The following is a 22,019-nucleotide window of genomic DNA, read 5'->3' as shown; positions in this document are numbered from 1 at the left end:
ACAGCTACATGTAAAAGAATGAAATTAGAACACTCCCTAACACCATACACAAAAATAAACTCAAAATGGATTAAAGACCTAAATGTAAGGCCAGACACTATCAAACTCTTAGAGGAAAACATAGGCAGAACACTCTATGACATAAATCACAGCAAGATCCTTTTTGACCCAGCTCCTAGAGAAATGGAAATAAAAACACAAATAAACAAATGGGACCTAATGAAACTTAAAAGCTTTTGCACAGCAAAGGAAACCATAAACAAGACGAAAAGACAACCCTCAGAATGGGAGAAAATATTTGCAAATGAAGCAACGGACAAAGGATTACTCTCCAATATTTACAAGCAGCTCATGAAGCTCAATATCAAAAAAACAAACAGCCCAATCCAAAAATGGGCAGAAGACCTAAATAGACATTTCTCCAAAGAAGATATACAGATTGCCAACAAACACGTGAAGGAATGCTAAACATCATTAATTATTAGAGAAATGCAAATCAAAACTACAATGAGATATCATCTCACACCGGTCAGAATGGCCATCATCCAAAAATCTAGAAACAATAAATGCTGGAGATTGTGTGGAGAAAAGGGAACTCTCTTGCACTGTTGGTGGGAATGTAAATTGATACAGCCACTATGGAGAACAGTATGGAGGTTCCTTAAAAAACTAAACATAGAACTACCATACGACCTAGCAATCCCACTACGGGGCACATACCCTGAGCAAATCATAATTCAAAAAGAGTCACGTACCACAATGTTCATTGCAGCTCTATTTACAATAGCCAGGACATGGAAGCAACCTAAGTGTCCATCAACAGATGAATGGATAAAGAAGATGTGGCACATATATACAATGGAATATTACTCAGCCATAAAAAGAAATGAAATTGAGTTATTTGTAGTGAGGTGGATGGACCTAGAGTCTGTCATACAGAGTGAAGTAAGTCAGAAAGAGAAAAACAAATACTGTATGCTAACACATATATATGGAATCTAAAAAACAAAACAAAAAAAATGGTCAAGAAGAACCTAGGGGCAAGATGGGAATAAAGATGCAGACCTACTAGAGAATGGACTTGAGGATATGGGGAGGGGGAAGGGTAAGCTGGGACAAAGTGAGAGAGTGGCATGGACATATATACTCTACCAAATGTAAAATAGATAGCTAGTGGGAAGCAGCCATATAGCACAGGGAGATCAGCTCGGTGTTTTGTGACCACCTAGAGGGGTGGGATAGGGAGGGTGGGAGGGAGGGAGACCCAAGAGGGAAGAGATATGGGGATATATGTATATGTATAACTGATTCACTTTGTTATAAAGCAGAAACTAACTCACCATTGTAAAGCAATTATACTCCAATAAAGATGTTAAAAAAAAAAATGTCAAGTTTGGCATGTGGTTAACCCAAAACAACTACTGACACAAAAGTTTGAAGAAGTGTAATTGTGACAGATGTAAATGCTAAATTATTTATGTAAATTCAGTTAAAGCTGCATTTTAAATAAAGGTCAGTACAGTTCCTTTGGTTAGTAAATTAGTTTACTTCTTGAGTTTTCAAAAAACCACTCATGTGAAAGAAGCCAGACACAACAGACCACATATTACATGATTCCATTTATAGGAAATGCCCAGGATAGGCAAATCCATAGAGACGGAGTGTAGATGAGTAGTTGCCCAGGGCTGGAGGGAGGGGGAATGAGGAGGGACTGCTAATGGGTACAGGGTTCCTTTTGGGGGTGATGAAAATGTTCTGAAATTAGATAATGGTGATGGTTGTACAACTTCTGAAAACACTAAAAACCACTGAATTGTAACAAAAAATAAACACACATAAGATTAAAAAAAACTCTTAAGTTGCAAATAGGGTATTTATATATGATTTGGGGATGATTATTTTCAAAGAGCCACTTTTAAAATTACTGAGATACAGCCAAGTACAGCCTGTAATGCATAGATAATTAAGTTAAAACAACAAGGAAATCACCAAGCAACTCTTTAAATTCCATTCCTTATCAAATATTTGTAGGGTCTTCTGGCAAGTAAAACAGTGAACAAACAGAATTTTGTTTTTGATCTCCTTTTCCTTATTTATTTCTGGTGACAATGCTATGGAACATGAAAATGGAAAATGCTAAATAAAGGGAAAGGTTATAAGACAACTGGACAATTGTACGCTAGTTTGAGCACGTGGCCTAATACTTGATGGTATATCTGATGCCCACTCAAAGACACTACATGGGGAAGAAAAGCTCGAAAATATTCCGGGAAAAAAAATGTTCTCTTTTCCAATTCTCCATTCACTCCACTCTGAAATTGTTTTGCCTATTGTAAACTACAATCACTCCCTCTAAACTTGTTTTTAATCCTTCGTTTAAATGTACGTATGTATTGATAGGTTATATTCCTGGCTCTTCTGGTTTTCTTAAGCACATAACTTCAACAAATATTTGTTGAGGGCTTTCTATGTGCCAGAAACTGTCCTAGGGGCTGGGGATAAGTTGTGAACCAAAAAGGCAAAAATCCCTGACCCCCATGGAGTGTACAATTTAGTTGGGGGGAGGGGGGAACCAGACAATAAACCATATAAATAAGCAAGGCATTGTATTTAAATAGTGAATAAGCTCTACGGAAAAAAAAAAATCAGAAAGGGTGCTAGGAAACGTAATAAACAGCCAGGGAAACTTCACTGCCCAAGATGACATTTGACCTAGGGCTTGAGAAAGGTTGGTTAAGTTGTTGGAAATTTGGAGTAAGAGTATTCCAGGCAGAAGCAACAGCTCATGCAAAGGTCCTGTGGCAGGCATGTGCCTGGCACAGTCAAGGACTAGCAAGGAGGCCAGTGTGACTGAGTGCAGGACGCAGCAAGGAGGGAAGTGGTAGTTGAGTTGGGAAAGTTAGGAAAAAGTCGAGGAAAGGTAGCAGAGGGGCCAGATAGGTAAGGCTTTAAAGACTTTGCCTTTCTCTTGGAGCCAGGAACCAACAGAGAGTTTTGGGTGGAAGGGTGACATGATTTGATGTGCACATTTCCCAGCATCACTCTGGCTGTTGTACTGGAAATATACCTAGGGGACAAGAGTGGCAGTCAGGCAACCACTTAGCAAGGTACTGTGGTCATCCAAGTGGGGGATGATGCTGGCTGAGATGCAGGATGGTGGCAGAGAACATAATGTGGTCAGATTCTGGATATTTTTAACAGCTTTAATGAAGTATAATTTACATACAACAAAATTCACTCATTTTAAGTGCACAGTTCAATGATTGCTAGAGAGTTTGTGCAGCCATCACCACAGTCCAATTGCAGAACATTTCCATCACCCCGGTTGGATCCCTTGTGCCCACTGGCAGACAATTCCCAGTCCCACTCCCAGCCCCCGGCCACTACTCATCTATTTTCTATCTCTATGGATTTGCCTATTCTGGACAGTTCATATAAATGGACTCAGAGAAAGTGTGGTCTTTTGTGACTGGCTTCTTTCACTTAGGAAATGTTTCGAAAGTGTATCCTTGCTACAGCATGTATCAGTACTTCATTCCTTTGTATTACTGAACAGTATTTCTTTGAATGGATAGACCGTATTTTGTTTATCCATTCACCAGCTGATGGACATTTGGGTTGTTTCCACTTTTTTGACTATTACGAATTATACTGCTATGAATATTTACATACAAGTCTTTGTGTGGATGTATGTTTTTATTTCTCTTGGATATATACCAAGGTGTGGAATTGCTGGGTCGTGTAGTAAATTTTTGTGTAACTTCTTAAGAAACTGCCGAGCTATTTTCCAAAGTGGCTGCACCATTTTACATTCCAACCAGCAGTGCACAAAGCTTCCAATTTCTCCACATCCTCGCCAACACTTGTTATTTTCTGACTCTTTTTATCATAGCCATCCTAATGGGTATGAAGTGGTATCTTGTGCTGGTTTTGATTTGCATTTCCCTGATGACTAATGACGTTGGGCATCTTTTCCTGTGCTTATTGGCCATCCCTGTATCTTATTTCATCTTCTTTGGTGAAGTGTCTATTCAAATCTTTCGCCCATTTTTAAGTTGGGCTTCTGGATATATATTTGGAATGCAGCCAGTAGGATTTGTTGACTGCTTGGAAGTTCGATGTGAGAGAAAGAAAGGTATCAATCCTGCATGCCTCCAAGGTTTTTAGCTCAAGTTATGCAAGTATGGAGTTGCCGTTAAGTGGACGAGCAGTACTGGAGAGAGGATCAGAAGCTTGATTTTAAACATGTTAAGGGTGAGATGCTTATTAGACATCCAAGTAGACTTTTCAAGTAGGCTGTTAGACTTATGGGCCTGGAATTCAGAGGAGAGATGCTAGCCTGAAGATAAGGAAGGGAAGTCATCAGCATAAATGCTACAGAAAGCCATGGAACTAGATAAGTCAACAAAGGAATGAGTGTAGATATCCAAGGTGTCCAAGGACTAAATTCTGGACACTCCAAAATTAAGAGGTCAGGAAAATAACAAGGAAGCAGCAAATAATATTGAGATGGAGTGGCCAGTTAGAGGGAAAACCAGAGAAAGCACAACCTACTGCAAGCCACATGGAAAAAGGTGTTCTCAAGAAGGAAGCCAGTGTGTCAACTGCTGCTGATAGGTTTCAGGGCTGAGAACTGTCGCTTGGATTTAGCAACATGGAGGGTGGAGGTGGCTGGTAACCGAGACAAGTGGAAAGTCCAGTGCTGGCTAGGAACTCAGGCATTTCATCCAAAGATATAAGCAGGAAGGCAGAGTTCATAGGCCCAGTTCCTGAGGATGAGTCAGCATTTCACAAGCAGTAACATGCACTAGAATCACTGAGAGCTTTGTGAAGAGATAGATTTGGAGTCAATAGGTCCGGGATGGGGCCCCCGTTTCTGTATTTGCTCCCAGGTGATGCTGATGCCACTGATGCCTGGGCCACACTGTGAGGAGCAAGGGTCTAGGGCTGATTTTATCTGCTGTTTCTTTTCTGAGTGCAGATCTAACCAGAGACATAAATGGCAACTGCTCTGGGTTGATTCTACATGATTTGCTATGTTCCAGGGGCTTGACGTCATTGATAGTGTAGCTCGAATCTGTGGCTTGAGAAACGGAAGAAAAAGGCGGCGCAATGATTGTGGATGGAAGCTTTAGCCCTGTTTGTTGTGTGACTGAAAGAGGGAGGGGCTTCTATGCAGAAATGCAGAGGCCAGGGCCCAGCACACTGCCTGGATAGAGGCCACTGCCTGCTGGATGGCTGTCAGTATGAACTGGCAGGGCGCCTCCCAGAAGGCCCCTTTGAGGAAGCCTGCCAGTATTTCTCGATAATATGTATGCATAATCGGGATACTAAAGGTTTAGAACGACTCACTGAGATAAATATCCAGCAGAGATCCTGTCTCCAATTCCCTCCCTCAGTCCATATGATTTTTTTTAATAGCTTTATTGAGATATAATTCACAGACCACAGAATTAAAATAGGGTATAATTAAAATAGGGTATAATTCAATGGTGTTTAGCATATTGGCAGAGTTGGGCAACCATCACCACAATCAATTTTTGAACATTTTCATCACTCCCCCGAAAGAAACCCCCAAGCCCTTGAGCCACCGTCTCATGTAAAAATGATATCAAAATCCACTAAGATGTTTGGAAACTTTCTGCTCAGCCATTGTTGAGATTTCACAAAGCTAGGGGGTAAAAGTCCATCTGTTGCACGAAAAAACTCTGCCGAGATGGAAGTCCTCAGTCTGAGGAGACACTAAAGACCAGACCAGATGGCCTAGTAGACTCAGAGACGCCAACACACAGACCACTGACACCTGGGAGTTCTTTCCCCTCGGACATGGGCGAAGGTCTACTTCAGCTGACTGAGGCCTTCCCGGGCACCCTTGGAAATCTCTGAATTTTTTGTTTCCACCCACAAAGGTGAAATTAGCCTATTATGATCCCATTTTGATTATTTAAAAGCAACCGCTGGGAGCTCTCTCTGTTTATATACATTTCGAAACTGAATATATTCCAAAAATAAGAAGTTTTTGAATGGGCCATGTTTTCATTTGCTTATTAATCAGATCTGTAACTTTTCCATGGCTGCTTTCGATTTTTTTAAAATGTATGTCATCATATGAAAAAGACTAACGACTACTTAGAACCTACTCCTATTTGTACCTTGTTTATATTTTTAAAAGAAAGCAAGAACATATCCAACAAATTTATTTTAATTCTGTTTTTTTTTCACTGTCCAGCACGGATGTCTGTGATAATTTAACAAAGGATGCAAAACAGCCTGCCTCTTTTGTCAAAATTGATTATCTGTATCATATAGTTTCCCTAGGTCATAAAGAAAGAGAATGAAAATGTAAAGGCCACTATATTTTATAGGAAATGGCATTTGAAACTGCATTTATATACTTAGTCTTCAAATTCATAAAAAACATATGCATGTCACTTTAAAACTACATGTTTTCATATGTTTAAATTTAAGTATTTTAAAAATCACTTACTTTTCAGAACATCAGGTAAATCACATGGGTGCCACAAGAAGGTTCGGGAAGGTTTCCCTGTGCCAGGAGAGCCGGCAACCACTGCCAAGCGTTCCTGGCTGATCTCCCCACAGAGGGAAGCGTGCATAGCGCCGCGCTGAGGTGTAGTCTGCAAACCACACACTCCTGTCATTGGAAAAACAAACCACAATTGAAAAACAGTTGTAACTTGCATGGAATTAACAGGAAGACTGGATGTTTCTGGAAGCAAACTGATATGCAAAAATAAAACCAAAAAACCCCACCTGTTCATTATGAATAGTCCTGGCTTTGTCTCCGTGTACCCTTGGGCAAGTAACAATGTCTCTCAGCCTCAGTTTTCTCATCTCTAAAGTGCTGGCTGGGTAGTTGTGAAACTTAACTGAGATGCTGTATATAAAGTGCCAGGAATCTAGCAAGTCCAGTGATGGAACATCGTCTCGGCTTACTCTGCCTGGCTTACTTCATCTCAGGATTTACCCTTAGGGTCACAGCCTTTGTAAAGCCTTCCCTGATCCTCCTGGGTCCCCTGCACCTCTGCCTCTACAGTCTGTCTCTCTTATAGTTCTTGAACTGTAAAATGATTGTGGCTATGTCACCTGCATTTTGTGGGTCCTGAGGCCTGGGATGGCATCTAGCTCATCTCTTGGCCCCCAGCACTTGGCAGAGTGTAAAGCAATGTGCAATCATTACGGCATAGCATTTCTGGTAAAGCTTAGTAACATCTCTGGAAACCTAATTTTAAATAATAATATAAATGGGATTATATGAAGTTGTCATCAGTTCTCCCTTCAGATTGTGGGCTCTTCTGAAAGCAAGAAGGCACCTTTTATTTATTTATTTAAATTTATTTATTTAATTTATATTTATTTTTGGCTGCATTGGGTCCTCGTTGCTGCACGTGGGCTTTCTCTAGCTGCGGCGAGCGGGGGCTACTCTTCGTTGCGGTGCATCGGCTTCTCATTGCGGTGGCTTCTCTTCTTGCAGAGCACGGGCTCTAGGCGTGTGGGCTCAGTAGTTGTGGCTCACGGGCTCTAGAGCACAGGCTCAGTAGTTGTGGTGCACGGGCTTAGTTGCTCTGCAGCAAGAGGGATCTTCCCAAACCAGGGCTCGAACCCGTGTCCCCTGCACTGGCAGGCGTTTTCTTAACCACTGCGCCACCAGGGAAGCCCCAAGAAGGCACTTTTTATAATCTAGGTATTTACAGTAAATACCTCTGAGGGACGTAAGAATATTTTAGTAAAATATTTTGCATTTACTCGGAAGCTATAAATAACAAAGCAAATCTGACCTAAAAGATGAAGGCGCAACCCTTGCAAAGGCAGTGGAGCCCTGCCAGCTGCAGGCTTCCTGACCGGTGTTTAGAGATGGTAACAGGGAATGAAAGGAACCTCTCATCACAGGAAGTGCTCAGAGAAGAGACAGAGCTGCAACTGTATCCAATTTTTAGTCTAAAAAAAAGTAACATGGACAAAAGGAGAGTGATGTGTGAAATCCCATGAAGAGAGCCCTTCTACATTCAGGTATAACAACTGATGTTTATGTCCTGTGCAGGTATCACCCATAACCATGGCAACCAGGATCCAGGCTATACTGTGCTGAATTTCTGTGCTGTTTGTTATTTTTTATTATAGGCCATGGGTTGGGAATTCAGGGTTGGTTGTGTTTTATGAAACATCCATTTGCAAAACTGCCAATGTAGGGAAGGAAAAAAATCTTTTTTCTCCTAACCATCTAGGTTCTTGGTTGGGGCTGTGCAACAAAAGACAGATTAACAAGAAGAAAGCACACTCAGCTGGGAAAACTGGACAGCTACATGTAAATGAATGAAATTAGAACATTCCTTAACACCGTACACAAAAATAAACTCAAAATGGACTAAAGACCTAAATGTAATGCCGGATACTCTTTGACATAAATCACAGCAAGATCTTTCTCGATCCACCTCCTAGAGTAATGGAAATAAAAACAAAAATAAACAAATGGGACCTAATGAAACTTCAAAGCTTTTGCACAATAAAGGAAACCATAAACAAAACAAAAAGACAACCCACAGAATGGGAGAAAATATTTGCAAATGAAGCAACCGACAAGGGATTAATCTCCAAAATATACAAACAGCTCATGCAGCTCAATATCAAAAAAAAAAAAAAACAATCAAAAAATGGGCAGAAGATCTAAATAGACATTTCTCCAAAGAAGACATACAGATGGCCAAAACGCACATGAAAAGATGCTCAACATCACCAATTATCAGAGAAATGCAAATTAAAACCACTATGAGGTATCACCTCACACTGGTCAGAATGGCCATCATCAAAAAATCTACAAACAATAAATGCTGGAGAGGGTGTGGAGAAAAGGGAACCCTCTTGCACTGTTGGTGGGAATGTAAATTGGTGCAGCCACTATGGACAACAGTATAGAGGTTCCTTAAAAAACTAAAAATAGAGTTGCCATATGATCCTGCAATCCCACTCCTGGGTATATACGTGGAGAAAACCATAATTCGAAAAGATATACACACCCACCCCAATGTTCATTGCAGCACTATTTACAATAGCCAGGACACGGAAGCAACCTAAATGTCCATCAACAGAGGAATGGATAAAGAAGATATGGTACATATATACAGTGGAATATTACTCAGCCAGAAAAAAGAACAAAATAATGCCATTTGCAGCAACATGGATGGACCTAGAGATTGTCATCCTGAATGAAGTAAGTCAGACAGAGAAAGACAAATATCATATGATATCACTTATATGTGGAATCTAAAAAAACGGGTATAGGGACTTCCCTGGTGGTCCAGCGGTTAAGACTCTGCGCTCCCAATGCAGGGGGCCCAGGTTCGATCCCTGGTCAGGAACTAGATCCCGCATGCCGCAACTAAGAGCCCGCATGCTGCAACTAAAGATCCCGCACGCCACGACGAAGATCCTGCACGCTGCAACGAAGATCCCACGTGCCGCAACTAAGTCCCGGTGCAGCCAAATAAATAAATTAATTTTTTAAAAAAGGTACAAATGAACTTATCTACAGAACAGAAATAGAGTTACAGATGTAGAAAACAAACTTCCAGTTACCAGGGGGTTGGTGGGGGGAGGGATAAATTGGGAGATTGGGATTGACATATACACACTACTATATATAAAATAGATAACTGATAAGGACCTACTGTATAGCACAGGGAACTCTACTCAATACTCTGTAATGACCTTTATGGGAAAAGAATCTAAAAAAGAGTGGATATATGTATAACTGATTCACTTTGCTGTACACCTGAAACTAACACAACACTGTAAATCAAATATACTCCAATAAAAATTTTTTTAAAAAAGAAGAAAGCACACATTTATGTAATGTAAATTTTATCTGACCTGGGAGCCTTTATAAGGAAGTGAACACCCAAAGAAACAGTTACACCTGGGTGTTTCTATACTAGGTTTGATGAAGAGTGGAAAGTTGTGGGAAAATGTGGAGCTAAGGGTAGTCAACTGGGGGAAACCCAGCAAGACCTGTTCACTGCGATTCCCTCCAGCATCCCTCCATCTGCAGAGGTAAGGATGCTCCTTTCCTCGGTCTGGGGAGGGCACCTCTCACTTGAGGGTCTTATGACCTCCCTCAGGGGAAGGTCAGAGAGGCCTTCCTGCACCTACAGTTTCTCAAATTGCTTCAGCTTAAAATATTCACTATGCCAAAGTGCCAGATTTGGGGGTAGTGTGTCCTCAACCCCATCACCAAGGACTTTGTCAACTATAAGGATGCAGGGAGACCAGTCTTTGTGTACTCGTTTGAAACCAGTTAAATGACATTTGAACCATTGCTACAGCCACCTAACTGGTGTCCCTGCATCTGTCCTTGCTTCCCTCCTCATCTAACTTAACACAACAGCCAGAGGGATGCTTCCTAAAGGTCATTCGAGTCTTATCACTACCAACCCCTTAGCTTCCATGGCTTCCTATCAGGCTTGGAAAAATCCCAAAGTCCTTATCATGACCGACAAGGGCCCTCATGAACCCGATGGCTCTTGGACTTCACCTCTCATCCTTCTTCCCCTTGCCACTGTGCTTCAGCTCTGGTGGACTCTTGCTGTGCCTTGTCTGTGTCAGGCACCCTCCCATCCTGGGGTCTATGTACTTGCTGTTCTTGTAAAAATGATTTTAAGTGAAATGACAGATCCTTTACCTCTTGAGCACTTAAAAACAAAACAACAACAAAAACCCTTTCTTTTTAGGAAATAAGCATAGGATATAAAAGAATTATTATCTATACTTAAAAAATGTAGTGCTCTCTCATTGACTAAAAGAAAAAAAAAACAAACCAGATTACTGTTTTCCTATCTATAGTTGCAAAAGTCACTGACAAAGTTGATACGAAAGGAGGAAGACTACCCAGATTTTTATATCTTGGAGAGTAAAGGAATTTCCATTTCAAGTGCTTTTATTTGTCTTCAACTTTAGTTTGCAAAAGTCCAGTACAAATAAAAACTACCAAAAAACCCCAAAAAAAACCCACACCCAAAAACCCTAAACCAAAAAACAAACACTGACATGAACTAATAACACATGGTTTTCATGTGTTGTGCTCTTTTATAACCACTGAATAGTTTTTAAGATCATTCCAAGTCACATGAAACCACACTTTGTGAAACTTGAAGTTTTAGGGGACTTTGCAAGTTTTTCTTTAAAAGACTGTTACATCATAATAGGCAGCCCTGGGAAGCCACAGGGACAAAGGTATCAAAATAGAATTGATAATTGATGGCCTCAAGCCCATTTCTTCAAAACCATTTGAAAACACGAACAACGTATTTTCGTTTCCTGCACCTTTGACAGAATTCAGTCATGAGGCAGGTAAACTGTACATTACATTCTGAGCTCTAGCAAAAGAACTTAGAGTGAGGAGAAAAGAACTGGTGAAAATGTGTAGTTTGGTAGACAACTCACAAACTATAGCTAAAACTATAAAAAGTAAAATTCTATGAATTTTTTTAAAAAGAAAAAAATCACACAGAAGCCTTGTTGTGTTTAAACATTATGCAGATTGGTTAAACACCGTTAACAAAGGTCTCGAAGAAGTAATTTCCTCTTCGTTTATTAGAGAAACGTTGGTAGATTCAAAGGCTGAGGCAATGGACTTCCTCTGAGAGGTTAATGCCAGTTTTTACAAAAGAAATTCTGACCTAAAGGGGTTCAGAGCGTGCCACCCCCAAAATATAATGGCATAAGGATCATTCGGAGCTGAAAGCAAATGAGAAAAAGCAAACACAGGATGAGCTCTCTGCCCTCCGGCTACCTGCCTGAAAACAGAACACAAATTCCCCTTGTGAATTCCCTACCAGGAAGGGGGTAAATACCTCATCACTGGAGGCAAGATGGCACCGGAAAGGGCCTACACAAACAAACCTTACTAAATGACCACTGTCTTCCATTAGTTTCCACCCCCCCCCCTCACACACACACACAAATTCACCTTCCCAGAGTTTGCTGCCACTAAAAGCCTAAAGCCCTTTTCCTTTGTCTTGTTACTTCTCTACAAACATACTATTCTTTCTTAAAATGCTGTATAGGCCCAAGTTCTAACCATCCCTTTGAGTTACGCATCACCGAATTTCTCCTGCGGGTATGTGTACTGCACATATAAACTACTTTTCTCTGGTTAATCTGTCTTTCGTCAGTCTAATTTTCGGGGTCCCAGCTACAGGTTTTTTCCCCCTCCCCTACAGACCTAACCCCTGATAACATGAAGACTCTCTACCATCAGAAACCTAATGTCATAAAGAGTTTATAAACCCTGGAGAACTTGTGTGAAGGAAACAAATACGTGACTCCTTCGACTGAGCAAGAGGACTGGAAATAAGATTCTAACCGTGGGATTCGTCACAGGGTAATTTCAGGGTCCACGGGAGACCTGTAAAGTGAAAAGAGAAAAGAGAGGGGACGATAACAAAGCTCTTGTTCCCCTATGTTAGCGCTTGAAGACACTATTCATTTAGTTCCACATCTCCAGGACTGTATTTCTCAGAAGTCAATACTGAAGCGGTCTCGGACAGGGAACTGGAAGGAAGAAAATCCGGCAGCAGTTCAGGTTTGACTATTTATGGTGTGTCACTGGGGCGAGTCATGGCACCTCTGTGGATGTTTCCTCAACTGTGAAGTGTATAGAATAACTTTCTTTTCTTAAAGGTGACAAAAGGATCAAGTGAGAGCCTATGGATGAGTAGTTCTCAATTCTGACTGCATCTTAAAATAACTTGAGGAATTAAAACCAAAATGTTGATGCCTGGGCTGCATCCCACAGATCCAGATGGAGTTGTCCCAGGGTGGGTCCTCAGCTCTGTGGGTTTTCAAAGCTCCCCAGATCCTGCTAATATGCAGCCAGTGCTGGGAACTACAGGCCTACTGCAGAAGCAGCACTTCTCCAATGACCTTGAACAGGATCACCTGGGGATCCTGCCAAAATGCAGATGCAGATTCAGCAGCATGGGGCCGGAGAGTCTGCATTTCTAACGGGCTCCTAGGTTATGCTAAGCTGTTCCCAAGCATACTCAGAGTACAGCAAAATACTAAGTAGCCACTAAGCACAATGCAAACAGGCGTCTACTCTCCTTCCCCAAACTATCAACTTTTAGTGACCGTGGTGTGAGCTTCAGCAAACAACCTTCTTTCCTTCTTTGTAGGATAGTTTTGAGAGTAGTGTGTCTAACACACTACTATATATAAAATAGATAAACAACAAGGACCTACTGTAGAGCGCTGGAAACTATACTCAGTATCTTCTAAAAACCTATAATGGAAAAGAATCTGAAAAAGAATATACATATATGTTTCCATTATAGGTTATTTTATATATATATATAAATTAACTATACCTCAATTAAAAAAAATAGTGTGTACAAGATTTAAAAAACAAGCGTAAAAGGGTGGTATGAATAAAAGGGATCACTCCAGTTATCTGTTAAGAGAACATTTATTACAATTACAAGCACTCCCACTTGCTATGGTACCACTGCTCCCCACATTCATTGCAGATTACATAGGTCATCATTTCTTCATCTGGGCTTGAATTCTGCACCCAACCTGGAAGGAAGAGTGTCCCTCTGGCGATGACGGTGACCTGGCAATTGAATTTCTCGCAGCGTCGGCACTTTATTTTCTTGGTCGGCGTGCCCTCCACCACTTGGGGCAGGTAATGTTCCTGTATGCCAGATTCCGTGTAGGAGGCTCTCAACTGCTTCAGTTCGTGGCTGGCCATTTCCATGGCGGTCATTTCGGCAAATTCCCTTGGAGACATGGTCCCAGAGAGCAAGTTTTGCTGTAAGTGAGACGTGTGGGGGGTTTTCAGATTGGCAACTTTGCTTCGGATGCAAGTTTTATATTTTTTGAGGTTCTTGGAGTGAAGGGTAAAAATGTGCTCTTCGATTTCTCGTGCAAACTTGTGCCACAGATCGGCTCTGGGCTGCTCTGTGGAAGGACTAGTTAGAGCTTCATACAGCAGCTCTGTGCATCTGGCTCTCACGGGCGCTGCAGGATCTGGCTGCTCACTCGCTCTCTCGTCGGGGGATTGAGGGTCACCGGCCCTGAGATGTGCTGCCTTAGGCTCCGCTCCACCAGGGCTATTTTCTGGCACGATCCTTTCAACAGCTCCTGCAACATCTTGGGATGCGTGCAGAGAATGACAGCGGGAGCTGCCCCGTATCTCATCCTGATTTGGGTCAGGAGAAAGTCCTTGATTTTCTTCTTTATTTCCACCTGGAGGAAATAGTTTAGGGCTGCCCCGGGGCTTGCAGCGAGCATCCTTATACAGAGCTTTCCATTCTGACAGCAAACACTTGGCTTTCTTTTTCAAAGCGGCCGTGGGGCAGTTTTTGAGGACTCTGTACACAGCCCTGACCACACCTGTCTCCTGGAGATGCTCCGGAGTCACACGCAGAGTTTCTAGCTCAGTGAGGTGGTTGCCCAGATCCTCAAAATTCCTTTTAGACATCAGTTGCTCAATAAGGGAAGCTCTGGCAGCTATATGCTTCTTGTCAGACATCTTGTTACGGCTGCAAAGAAAAAAGAGGTTTCTGTTTTCTCAAACTTGCGTTTGCCAGGCGCAGCTTCCTGATAGGAGCACAGCACTCTCTGCCGGTTACCTATGCAGAGAAAGAGTTTGTAATAAAAATGGGTGCAATGGATTAGGAAATGCAATCTGCCATGTAGTATGGTTTAGCCTCAAAAGTTTGATTCTCAGTAGTTAAAAAAAAATATATGGCCCTGTAAATAGCTTCTGCGTTAACAGTTGCTTAAAAGAAGCATGCTGAAAGATCTGCTGTAACTTTCCCACCTCTAATTTTACAAATGAATGATCTTTCCAAATCAAGATTAGTCAACTGCTTTTTGTGGAATTTGGTGGTTATGTTGGGGATGAAAACATGCCAGTGTCAGCGTCAATGGGGGAAGGCTGAGGAGGCTGGACTATTCTCCCCCATGTTCAGCTATTTCACTGAACTCCTTGCTGATGTTACAGTCTTGAAGTAGTACTTTTCTGAATATAAAAGCATGAGAAGCAGGGCCAAAAGTGGATGCTGTTTAGAAGTCCCAAGGAATCTAAAGAAACGATGAAGCGGCACAGGTTGGGAGGCAGCTGGATCCAGGTCAGATGGGCCGCAAAGTCAACAGGCCACACTGTGCTGACATCTGACTCTCCTGAACAACGGGGTCAAGGTTCCGACTCTGTAGTCCAGAGGATTTATGACTTTGGACTAACAGGTCCCTAGGCCAGAGTTTGGTTCCATTAACTTTTTTCTTCTTTTTTTTTTTTAACTTTTAGGTGTAAAAAATTGCTTAATGGTTATGTCTGTGTGAATCTCATCCTGGGCAGGCAAATGTTCACTTTATCTAACCAGTCTCTTTTTCTCTCCACATAATGCACATAACCTTGCCTACCAAATACCCTTGGATCTGTATCTGCCCATCTGGTCTAAACGTGAACATAAGCATCTTGATGGCAGGGATACCGTCTTTTCAACACTCCATGGACTCTCATTTTATAGCACGTGATATTAAATAAACGATCACCGATCACACGTAGGCTAACAACGCTGAAGCAATTACAGAGAGTTAATGCAGTCTTCCTAGACACCATCTGACAAGGGCTGTAAAACGTAAGGTCCTTGCAGTCAGCAATTCTACTTTTATAAATTTACTTTAAGGAAATAAGAGATGTGGAAGCTGTTTTTGTAAGAACTTCCTGCAAACTTAGAAGAAACTATGAGGTCCCAAATGGTTAGACTTGCACACGAATGTTCACAGCAGCATTGTTCGTAACAGACAAAAAGTGGAAACCACTCAAATGTCTATCAACTGAGGAATGGATAAACAAAACATAGTATATCCATACAATGGAATGTTATTTGTCAATAAAAGGAAACTCTGATACAGACTACAACACGGATGAGCCTTCAAAGCTCTATGTTAAATTAAAGACACAGAAGACCACATACTGTACGATTTCATTTACATGAAATGTCTGGAATAGGCCAATCTATAAAGACAGAAAGTAAATTAGTGGTAGGGCTGGGATGGAAGGAAGGGGGGAACCAGTGGGGTGGAATGAAGAGTGAGTGGCTACTAACGGGTGCAGGGTTTTTCTTGGGGGAGGTGCAAAGTCTTCTCTCAAGTGGACTGTGGTGATGGGTGCACAGCCGTGACTACGCTAAAGACCACTGAATTGTACACTTCAGGCAGGTGAACCGCACAGTAAGTAAACTGTATCTGAACAAAGCTGTCATTTACAACCAGCCTCTAGGGACTTGCTTGGTGGTCCAGCAGTTGGGACTCCGTGCTTCCACTGCAGGGAGCACGGGTTCGATCCCTGGTTGGGGAACTAGGATCCCGCATGCTGCGTGGTAAAAAAAAAAAAATTTTTTTAAATAATAAAAATTAAAAAACAGCATCTAGGGAATTCCCTGGCGATCCAGTGATTAGGACTCCGTGCTCTCACTGCTGAGGGCCCAGGTTCAATCCCTGGTCAGGGAACTGAGATCCCACAAGCCATGTGGGGCAGCCAAAAAAAAAAAAAATTTTTTTTTATTTAAAAATAAATAAAAAGAAAAAGAAAAACAACATCTAGAGTCTGATCCAAATTTTATTTAAAAATCACATGTGACAAGAAAAGGCCAAAAATAGATACAAAAAATTTCAGACAGAGGCATTTTCTGAATGGCAAGATTTTAAGTGATTTTTGTTTGTTCTTTTACTCTTTTCTGAATTTCCTCTAATGTGTATGTATTGTTTTCCTAATCAGAAAAGTTATTAGTCTAATACAATTTCATGATAAACCCTATATATTTAAGATATTTGTCCGCTGGAAAATGGCATGGTAAATGGATCATTCCACTTCTACCACTCTCTGAAATCAGGACACCACAAAAGAGCCACCTCACCTCACCTGTGGCTCTGCATTCAGATCAGCTCTCACGATTTCTTCAGAAGTCCAGTGCTGCATCGAAAACAGTTCCATCTCCCCTCAAACTCTATCCCCAAATATGAACAGTTAAGTACCCATGACTACAACTCTGAGGTTCCTACTGGTTTTCCCCACTGCACAGCTCAGATGACCAAGATTCTTGGGTCTTGCATTTTTACCGCCTGGGCAGTCTTTTTTTTCTCTATTTCTTTTTTAAAGTCAGTTAGCAATAACTCAATGGGCCATTGATTCTGGATCTTAAGTGGCATTTTCTAATTATCGAGAATTGGTACTTCAAGATCATTGTTTTTCCTTTTTGAATTCCACTTTCTTTTTTTGAATGATCAGAATGAAGATTTATTATTTATTTTTTAATAAATAAAGTTTTATTGGAACATAGCCCTGCCCATTTACTTATGTAGTTTTTTTAAAAATTTTATTGAAGTATAGTTGATTTACAATGTTGTGTTAATTTCTGCTGTACAGCAAAGTGATTCGGCTATACATATATATTCTTTTTCATATTCTTTTCCATTATGGTTTATCATGGGATATTGAATATAGTTCCCTGTGCTCTACAGTAGGACCCTGTTGTTTATCCATTCTATATATAATAGTTTGCATCTGCTAACCCCAAACTCCCAATTCATCCCTCCCCGATCGCCCCTCCCCCTTGGCAACCACAAGTCTGTTCTCTATGTGAGTCTGTTTCTGTTTTGTAGATAAGTTCATTTGTGTCATATTTTAGATCCCACATATAAGTGACATCATATGGTGTTTGTCTTTGTCTGACTTACTTCACTTAGTATGATAATTTCTAGGTCCATCCATGGTGCTGCAAATGGCATTATTTCATTAAATTCCACTTTTAAAGACTGAAGGGGCTTCCCTGGTGGCGCAGTGGTTGAGAATCTGCCTGCCAATGCAGGGGACACGGGTTCGAGCCCTGGTCTGGGAAGATCCCACATGCCGCGGAGCAACTAGGCCCGTGAGCCACAACTACTGAGCCTGCGCGTCTGGAGCCTGTGCTCCGCAACAAGAGAGGCCGCGATAGTGAGAGGCCCGCACACCGCGATGAAGAGTGGCCCCCGCTCGCCACAACTAGAGAAAGCCCTCGCACAGAAACGAAGACCCAACACGGCCAAAAATAAATAAATAAATTTATTTTTTTAAAAAAAAGACTGAAAACAGTAAAAGAGGTCTTCCTAAGATTCAAAGGCTCAGTAAACAAAGACCAGGCAAGACAGCAGAGAAAAATTACAAATACACATCCTCGACTGCTGAATATTGCTCTCAGCATTGTCTGCCTGAGATCTTGGGATCTGGAGGAAGTCAAGCAGGGGCGTCACAATGATAAGGTCTCAAGCAGCTCAATAAACTTGAGCCCTCCCCCCCAGCTGTGGGAAAGTTTCCTAACAAGTATTCATCCTACCCGCGTCTGTACTCATTCTATATGCATCACTACCAAAGAAAGCAAGCAAGATTGAAGTTGGCTGGATGTCAGCAAGGTAGTTAATAAGAGACCAGTCTAGAGTGCCCACAACGAGGTTAGGCAATATTTAACTGAGGTCGAATTTCTCAATGAAGGGTCAGAGCTTCAAGGAGATTCTGAAGGGGAATTTAATTGTGGCTTCAGGGCTTCAGGGCTTCAGGGAGCACTGTTTGTCTTAACAGTAAAACTTTTCCTTTACTCGTGGAAACCTACAGAAGTTAATGGCTTCATATATAAGCACTCTGCTCTGCATTTCATATGTCCTTTTTTTTTTAAAAATAAATTTATTTATTTATTTTTGGCCGTGTTGGGTCTTCGTTGCTGTGCATGGGCTTTCTCTAGTTGCGGCGAGTGGGGGCTACTCTTCGTTGTGGTGCACAGGCTTCTCATTGCGGTGGCTTCTCTTGTTGCGGAGCACGGGCTCTAGGCACACGGGCTACAGTAGTTGTGGCTCACGGGCTCTACAGTGCAGGCTCAGTAGTTGTGGCGCACAGGCTTAGTTGCTCTGCGGCATGTGGGATCTTCCCGGACCAGGGCTCGAACCCATGTCCCCTGCATTGGCAGCGGATTCTTAACAACTGCGCCACCAGGGAAGCCCCTTCATATGTCCTTTTATTTACTGTTCCTCCATATTTTTTTGTTTTGAATTGTGGTAAAATACACATACCATATAATTTACCATCTTAACCATTTTTACATGGACGGTTCATTAAGTACATTCACATTGTTGTGCAACCAACTTTCAGAACGCTAGTCGTCTTGCAAAACAAACTTTGCACCCATTAAACAACTCTCCATTTCTTTCTCCACTGCAGCCCCTGGCAACCACCATTCTACTGTCTGTCTCTATGAATCTGACTACTTTAGATGCCTTATATAAGCGGAATCATACAGTATTTGCCCTCTTGTGTTGGGCTTATTTCACATAGCATAATGTCCTCAAGGGTCAGCCATGTCGGAGCAGGTGTCAGAATTCCCTTCCTTTTCAAGGCTGAATAATATTCCATTGTACGGACAGAGCACATTTTGTTTATCCATCCATCCACTGATGGACACTTAGACTGCTTCTACGTTTTGTGAATAATGTTGCTGTGAACATGAATGTACAAATATCTCTTTGAGACCCTACTTTCAAATTTTTTGGGTATATACCCAAAAGTGGGATTGCTGGATCAATATGGTCATTCTATTTTTAATTTTTTGAGGAACCACCATACTATTTCCCATTCTCCTCCATATTTTTAACAGCATTTAAATGCTGTCCAACTTTCTATTCTCCCTGTGGGACAGTCACGTGGATATAAAGCAATTTATTGCCCTAGAAGGCTACAGTGTGGAAGCACCTGGAATATAAAATTGTGAGAACTGCCACAAAAAGACAAAGTAGGCTGTGTGTCCAGTTTAGAGTTCTACACAGTTCATTCAATAAATATCTATTATGTATCTCATACACGATAAGTGCTGAGCCTAATGAGCTACTCTCTGCCTTGAAGGAGCTGACAGCCCAGTGGAAGGAATACAGACAAGAAGCTGGCCAATTACAAGGACAGACACCGCTGCTAAGGGACACACGTAGGAGGAATACAGAAACCAAACCTGGGCTTCCCACCATCTGGCCGGCTCCAATTACTTCTTCGCTGCTTTCACTCTGATTCACGACATTTTGTTAGAGGAAACATCCTCCAGTACAGATCTCAGAAAGAGAGTCCCCCATTTGCCTGCTTAAAGCCCTTCAGAGGCTCCCCTCTGCTCTCAGGATGGAGCCCAAGGTCCCTGGCCAGGTAATGAAAAGCCCCCTTCCAGCTTCCACTGTGATCGCGCTGAATCGCTGACAGACACTGCCTACCTCCACCTCCCAGCTCGATGCCTTTGCCCCATTGGCTCCCTGAGCCTGCCTGTCTCTCACCAGGAGTGGGTCTCACTCCTGACTGCCAAGCTGAATCATCTGGAGAAATTAAACAGCAAAAGCAAAAACAGTGCCAGGGCCTCACCCCAGACGGAATGAATTCGAATCTCTGCGGGCAGGCCTGGGTATTCTGCAGCTCTCCGGGTGACTGTGAGCTAAACCAGAGCTGCCACCACTGCCCTGTACACACAGGCACAACCCCCCTCCCGCGGCAAGACCAACCCAGCTCTGCTGCCATCAGCCCGAAGGCAGCTCCCGTCCTGCTCCCACACTGAACGCACACAACCTCTCTGACTTCGCATTTTGCTACAGGAGCCTCATTAAATTAGGAAATATTAAAAACACTGGCTGTGCACAACTCACCTGAGAACCTTCTCTACAAACCACAACCGGTGACTGCAATGTCCTAAGTGCCACGATGCAGCCAGTCCCGAACAGTCATTCCCACACTTACCTTCTAACAGCAGAAGACGGTGCACATCGAGCAACTCTGTGTGCCGTACACACTCACGCCATCTCCATCCTCACAAAAACCGCGACACAGGTATAGCGCTTAGCTCCATCTTACAGGTGAGGAAACCTATTAAGAACATCAAATATTTGCACACTGGGTTTTTTTTCATGGTGCATATCACACTAAAAAAATTTTTGTATTGTCTGCCTTCCCTACAAGACCACAGAAGAACAACGTCTGTTTCATTCACCGATACACACCTGGCAAACACCTGGCCAGGGCTTCCTACGACTCAACAAATACTTTCTCCTCTCTGCTTGTGAGCGTCATCCTTTTCACCACGGACCAGCTTGCTTGTACCCACTTGCGTCTAAGCCCAGTGCCCCTCGGCTTCTTCCACGGGAGCCCAACCTCACCTCAATTCTAGTTCAGAAAATCATTTTAAAATATTCTAGTTCAAAAAAAAGAAAAAAGAAGCATGGTGCCTCCTGTGGGCTAATCAGGTGGGCTCCAGGAGTCAAGCCATTTGGGGATAAGGAGGGTCTAGAAGGTACCGTTCCCAGAAGTAGGGGGTGTCAAGTTTGTGGGGGGGGGAGGGGAAATCCAACATCCTAGAATTAATATGAGAATTAAACGAGAGAGTCCTTATAAAGTCCTTAGAACTATGTCACACACACTAAGCCTAACTGACAATTACACAGGACTACAATGAAAAGGTTTACTTATATCTACCATACCGGGCATTGTTCTAGAGCACGGTGTCGGCAAACTTTTTCTATAAAAGGCCAGATAGTAAATACTTTGGCCTCTGCAGGCCACGCAGCCTCTGTACAGACTACTCAACTCTGCTGTTTTTGTAGCAGGAAAAGCAGCCACAGACAATACAGAAATGAATGGATATGGCTTCGCTCCCACAGATCTCTTTTTCAAAGACAGGAAGGCTGGATTTGGCTGCAGGCCATAGTCTGCTGACCCCTTTCTAGGGCAGTGCTGTCCAATAGCAATATAATGCAAGCCAAAGATACAGTGTAAAATTTCTAGTGGCCACGTAAAAAAAACATACACAGGTGAAATTAATAACACATTTTATTTAACCCAGTGTATCCCAAATATTGCTGTTTCAACACGTTGATAGATATAAAAAAACTGGGATAGTTTACATTGTCTTCTTCATACTAATTCTCCAAAATTCGCTGTTTTACACTTA

General features: G+C 42.1%; 2 protein-coding genes and 1 pseudogene across 7 annotated transcripts in view; all 3 read right to left on the bottom strand.

Annotated features, from left to right (window-relative positions):
* Positions 1-20,928, bottom strand: part of RAB9A (RAB9A, member RAS oncogene family) — a 53,775-nt gene extending 32,847 nt beyond the window's left edge. For both annotated transcript variants that reach the window (XM_082375914.1, XM_082375917.1), the window contains exons 1-2: positions 20,813-20,928; positions 6,488-6,652 (exon numbers count right to left, since the gene is read on the bottom strand). The gene's annotated coding sequence lies outside the window, so the exon portion shown is untranslated. The remainder of the gene's footprint in view (positions 1-6,487; positions 6,653-20,812) is intronic.
* Positions 6,659-22,019, bottom strand: part of LOC309620924 (aldo-keto reductase family 1 member B10-like) — a 164,575-nt pseudogene continuing 149,214 nt past the window's right edge. Inside the window, exon 5 of the transcript XR_014249865.1 lies at positions 6,659-9,766. The product of XR_014249865.1 is annotated as an aldo-keto reductase family 1 member B10-like (transcript). The remainder of the gene's footprint in view (positions 9,767-22,019) is intronic.
* Positions 13,459-20,938, bottom strand: TCEANC (transcription elongation factor A N-terminal and central domain containing). Of its 4 annotated transcripts, none has more exons than XM_082375831.1 (2): positions 20,813-20,938; positions 13,459-14,645 (listed from the first exon to the last, which is right to left on the bottom strand). In XM_082375831.1, exon 2 carries the CDS (start codon positions 14,543-14,545, stop codon positions 13,487-13,489), a length of 1,059 nt encoding a protein of 352 aa, XP_082231957.1. In that variant the 5' UTR covers positions 14,546-14,645; positions 20,813-20,938; the 3' UTR covers positions 13,459-13,486. The 4 variants fall into 4 exon arrangements, with proteins under 4 accessions (XP_082231957.1, XP_082231958.1, XP_082231960.1 ...); XM_082375832.1 differs by having other exon boundaries at positions 13,459-14,555; positions 20,813-20,933; XM_082375834.1 differs by having other exon boundaries at positions 13,459-14,555; positions 20,722-20,852.

This window comes from Balaenoptera borealis, assembly GCF_965194805.1.
Source record: "Balaenoptera borealis genome assembly, chromosome: X".
NCBI classification, from domain to species: Eukaryota; Metazoa; Chordata; class Mammalia; order Artiodactyla; family Balaenopteridae; genus Balaenoptera; species Balaenoptera borealis.
This window is presented reverse-complemented; position numbering and strand designations above follow the sequence as displayed.